The 5,660-nt window shown below is 47.1% G+C and overlaps 1 protein-coding gene across 1 annotated transcript in view; it reads right to left on the reverse strand.

Moving 5' to 3' along the window:
- Positions 1-2,831: 2,831 nt before the first annotated feature.
- Positions 2,832-5,660, reverse strand: part of T265_05565 (hypothetical protein) — a gene marked incomplete at both ends in the record, with an annotated part of 26,076 nt that continues 23,247 nt past the window's right edge. The window contains one exon of the mRNA XM_009170606.1: positions 2,832-3,501. Coding sequence (XP_009168870.1) covers positions 3,491-3,501 — 11 coding nt within the window. The remainder of the gene's footprint in view (positions 3,502-5,660) is intronic.

A 5,660-nucleotide genomic window follows, 5' to 3' on the forward strand; every position in this document is an offset into this window, starting at 1 on the left:
ATCGATTCTCCCTCATCTCCGTACACAAATATCAGGAGGGGACATGATTTCAACTGGAGCGGCGTTCGCATACTGGCTCAAGCAAGAACAAAAAAAGAACGCGAATTTGTGGGAGCGTGGTACTCCATCGAAGAAGCCATCAACAAACATATAGAAATTCATCCTGTTTACCAGCCAGAGTGAGAGAATGCCAGAACCACAGAACTTTGAGCTGCAAAAGTAACCAGATGAGGAACTCATAAGGGAAGCAGCGAAAGCTCCATTCAGACGGACACATCAATTGGATTGGAGACGTCCAACCAAAGCACCAAATCAACCGGCGGACGCAGTGACACTAACCATAACGATGGAGTAAGTAAAGCGGTTCAAGCAACCAATCAAACTCGAGAACGCCAGACCACAACGCGATGCGAGTCAAGGCCAGAGAGGAACGCAGACCACAACTCAACAAAGATCACAAACAGGCTAATAGATTCACTGAATTCGGTACAGTCCAAGTAGCCAATCACGTCAGAACATAACAGATAGCCTTCGAATGCTATATAAACGCACGCAGACAACGAAGAAGTACCCACCCAACTGCGCAGTGATGTCTCCTCGTATGATGACGAAGCGTGTGCAAGCCAGTTGCCAAGCTTGGGAATCGGATCAACAGCCACCTAATCGACAACCAATAAACTCACCCGAGCTACCAATATTTCAACACAGAGGACGGCCTCTTTGCCAAACTCGTGGAGTACATGAGACGGACCGACCAAACTTGGCTGTCATCCTTTTTTCGCAAGACGACTATGTTAATCGAGCATTCGTTAACAGTGAGTCCATTCTGTCACTTTGGGTCAACCTCCCTGTGAGGATACAAGTGTGGTACTATGAATCAGTGTTTCCGAGGTTATCTACCAGAACCTGCCGCCAAATTGTTTCCCAGAAAATCATTACAGACCAATCACAGATTCTTTACCAGCTTGAAATTAACACCAAGCTGGGTAACTCAGAAGGCGGCATGAAAAATACAAGACGTCACTAATGAGTTACGAGAACCGTGTTAAATGGCAGCTCGCGTACAGCCATGTCACTTACACCTAACAATAATCTCGAACCACATCGGCTGTCGAACAATGTCACCAGTGTCGTCCTTTACTTGCTGCATGCAGCAGGGCGGGTAAACGAAAATACGGTACTGCTGACTCCTTTCTTATGATTTCACGTTTTTCTTGTAGCCAATCCACAGGTCCCAGCACTGGATCTGATTACTACGTTCGCCATTCATCACAACTGCAGCTTCTGTGCCCGACTTCAGCGACAAACTCAAACATTTCTCAATCCGTGTTCAAACTGCGAACAAATTACCCAGGTGTTCAGGTGATATTAGCACAACTTAAGACAACCAACTCAGTTTTGGTGGGGAACAATAGCTATCCACATGAGTGTATCAACAACAGACAATGAGAATAGCCGGGCCTGCAGACATGTTCCATCTAGCTACTTCGAACAATACTGATGAGCTAATAAAACGGCCGTAGCTCAAGCAGTGATGCAACTGCAACCTTAAAGTATTCTTGTGGTATGATTGGATTGATCTTTAACCCACCAAGTAATACACAATTCTCCCCTTCGATTCCCACTCCTCGATCCTTCAAAGGTACAATTCCAAAGAAACAGGATAAATGCTTTTTCGGCGGCTTTATGGAGTTGTTGACTGCGTGCTTGGCTCGGATATTTGATAGTTTTTTTTATACAGACCACAGTGAAGATATAAACCTTTACTCATTTGCAAAGGTAGTTTTATTCAGTGAATCACACAAGATCCGATTCAAATCAACTTTACGGCTGAGACGACCAATGATGACTGCAGGCTACATAAAAGAGCCTTAATCCACTGACTCATGCCTAGGAACATTTGAAATTCCTGTACGAAGGGAGTGATAATGGGACTTTCAGCACGGGGCATTTCAGAGGCACCCAAGAACACTCTTCGTTGCCTGCCTGATAAGGAACGGGTTGCTTCGATGGACGTGTGGTCCATCGACCAACAGCAGCACTGCCAATGTTATTTCGCTCCAATCACTTGATCGGAAATCGTCAGGAAAATATTGTGGTCAGCTACTGAGGTTTGCGTGGATGATGGCCGATAGCCACCTTCCTGACACAGGACTGAGGGGCACCACTAGCACATAGCTGTCTCGTTACGGGAGTGTAAGAACGCAGCCTGATAATCTACCCAGTGCTGAAAGGCACGTGCTCATAGGCACACCACATCAACTTAGTGGCCCTACATATAAGCTTCATCTGTATCCATATGCGAAAACCACTGCTAACAATACCTTTTCACTGCTAGGTGAGGCAGTAAGAACGGTGCACTCCGATTGCCTGACGAAAGTTTTCAAAGTTCTTGTTTCATAAGTTGATCGATGATGAGAAGGCTTGTTGGGGCCATCAACTCAAGCGCCAGAGAACACGGACTGGACAATTAATTGATCCACCTTTAGAGATACTTTCCTTGTGGTAAAATTACCCGGGTCAGCTGTTGCTGGGCCAGATTCGAACCGAAACCAAACTTGGAAGGCGGGAGCGTGTTATTAGGGCCAGTATATTGCAATGGATAATCTCACCTATACTCACCTAATGAGCCCCTATAAAGGCGAATAAACCCACATAATTAGGATCTTAAAAACCAGCCACATTTTTCGAGTCATCTTAGAACCCTATTTCCGACTTACACAGCTGATTCTAAACAACTGCAGAAACACGCTCACCTTTGAAGAATATCCTAACTACTGAAGTACTTCGAGATGTGGAGAAGCAGATTATTGGAACGTAGTGCTAAATGTGGAAATTTGGAAAACTAGAGTATCTGGATTAGTGTTACAGAGTGGAAGAGGTAACACCACAAGTTTAATGGCTACCTGGTGATCGTTGCCAGCGACAACTACATTATAAAGCGCAATTATGGTTGCGTTCTGCCACTAACTGCAAATGATGTGATACCACGTATGCTGTACAAAACTGGGAAAGGCGCGAGAACTATAGTGATAGGGAGAAACGTGCATGAACAGGGTAGTCGAACCGATGGCGCTAGAGGCTGAGTTCACTCGCCTATAATGCATAGTACACCCACAAGAAGTGCAAGCATGCGAGCTCATACAGGGTGCGGAAATGGGTGACAGAGAAAAGCAAGGAAATGACAGTGGACAGCCAGTTTAGGTGACAAGGAATGATCCTGAAAGCCTGGAGAGAAAGGCAACCCGATCACAGAAGCCGGGTAACTGAATTTGGAGATGGCTTGTTGAGAAACCAAAAGGCGGGACTCTCAAATTGATGATGATGGAGGTTGAACAGAGGATAAACTGGAAAAGGGGTTCTGTCGGACCATTGTTTACATTGAACCACAGGTGCTGTTTGATTAGCCAGCCAGTTGGTGAATGGTAATTTGATTAATCACAAGACTGGCTAACGTCAGTAATTCACAGCTGTTGAAAACGGGTTCAGTTCAGGAGACATCTAAAACGGAAATGTAAGACAATGAGATGCCCGTAGACAACATATAATCACGTTCGATCTCAAAGCTACTCAAGCAGCAAACGGATCTAAATGGGTTGCTCCTATATCAAAGGCGTAAGGTGTAAATAATGATGACAATTTCAAATGAACGAATTAGAGTACAGAGCACAATCTGCGTATAGCACCCAACCGACATTCAGGTGTTTACCCAAATAATCTAGACTGGAGATCAACAGCCCAACCAAAACACACCACAATACGAGTTCCCAAAACTTGCTAGTCTGGGGCTTAGAACTACTACGACCAGACCAATCACAGGCTTCAAACTGAGCTGTTACGCCTTAACTTAGTAACCGAAATGGAACTATCGAACGCTCACGTGGATTTAAAAGGATGCCATGATGCTTCCAACAGTACAGAAGGCTACTGCCTACAAGCTTAGTTTTCCAAAGTGCAAGTCATTACAATTCATAACCCACTACGAATAGGTGGGGAAATACGGCATTCATCAGTGCCACAACCAGGCTGAACAGCCCCGTGAATCGTGCAGCACTATCACCCCAGTCAATAAACAAGATAGATGGTTCGACAATTTTACCACAGTAATTTCCTACCAACGATTTGCACCGGTGTTGGGTACTTGGTAGCGGACGAACCTTAGTATCCTATGGAAACTTTACCAGAATATTGTGCAGCAGGGCTATCTGTAGAAAGCTCAGAAAGACCTAATCACGGCAGACGGGATGTCCCCGAAGGCGGATTCATCTGACCGACCTTCCAAGCCAAATCAACGTTACTCCAACGTCGTTAAAGTACGGTTCGAAAAACGATGCAGCTGAGCCCGGGCATTGCAACAGCTGGGAAGCACGGGGTTCTTCGTTCAATAAATCCCGCTCGGGTACTGCCAAGTTTTGCACTCTTGGACTGCCTTTCATAATCACGACTCTTCGATCAATCACAGCCATCGATTATGGAGTATGGTGAGGCAAATGATTCGATTATTCACGAAAGCCGGATGTGAGTCGGTTTCTCACTTTGTCGCATGCGACTAGCTTACTACGATGGTTCTTCCTCTTGGTGGCATGCGCCTGAAATCGAGTTCGAACTTGTTGAACAGAACGTTTCGGTAGCGTGGGAACGAAGTTGGCTACGTAGTGGGATAGACTACTGAAGGAAAATGTGGCGAACTCACCCCGCCATTGTCAGAGGGCCTGCAATATAATAGTGCATTTGATTACCCGACCTAAAGCTGCCACCTTGACGTGATGGTCGGGCTTGAGTGCTGCAGCGATCCCCACTACACTGGCTGGAACTTCGTTCCACAAGGTGCAACCATGCCAGGAAGCCCAAAGGGGAGCAGCCAGACCAAGAGCAGCGAGACCCCGCACTACGAGTAACCGTGGTACGAGGCGGTCTGGGGGTAAAGTCGTACTGTCCTCTGCGACAGGAGTGCGAACGCAGTAAGGTGTTCCCCCTGGCGACCAGGATGTCCATATTTATGGAAGCAGCGATACCGCCTTCCCCTGAGGAAGGACGGGTTAGGAAAGGTCGGCCCCAAAAACCGCACACTCCGATCGCCCAACGGTTGACAGTGACCGCCGGCGAATTATCCAATACGGTCGAAATACTTTTAAAACCAAAGAGCCCGGTGCTGCTCAAAAGGCACCTGCTGTGCGCAGCCGCATCAGGAATGAGACAGTAATGCCTTATTCCCTGCGCCCTCGGGTTAGGCCAACCCCCTGCAGCCGAGCAGGTCAGACTATTGAGTCATCGGCTCCGGGCAGGGTCCCCAAAGAAAACCCTACATTCTCCCACTGCCTCGTGGGTCAGACTTTTGAGTCAGAGGCTAGGGTCAGGGTCCCCGAACAAAACCCTACGTCATCCCACTGCCTTGTGGGTCAGACTTTTGAGTCAAAGGCTCAAGGTGGGGTACCTCAACCAAACCCCCTTCCTCGGCCTGGGCAACCGGGAAGTATCATTTGCCCGCGCAGTTCAGCGTCCACCGATGTCCCTTCCCAGTGCACAAGCAAACGTCGCTGGACCATTTGACTGTCAGTTATCTGACCGAAGGTCCTTATGCTCCTCGCTGCCTACAAAAAATAAACAATACCTTTCCAAATCCACGAGATCCTTTCTCTATAGGAGCTTTTAACGTCCGT

This window comes from Opisthorchis viverrini (assembly GCF_000715545.1).
Source record: "Opisthorchis viverrini unplaced genomic scaffold opera_v5_104, whole genome shotgun sequence".
Classification (NCBI taxonomy): domain Eukaryota; kingdom Metazoa; phylum Platyhelminthes; class Trematoda; order Opisthorchiida; family Opisthorchiidae; genus Opisthorchis; species Opisthorchis viverrini.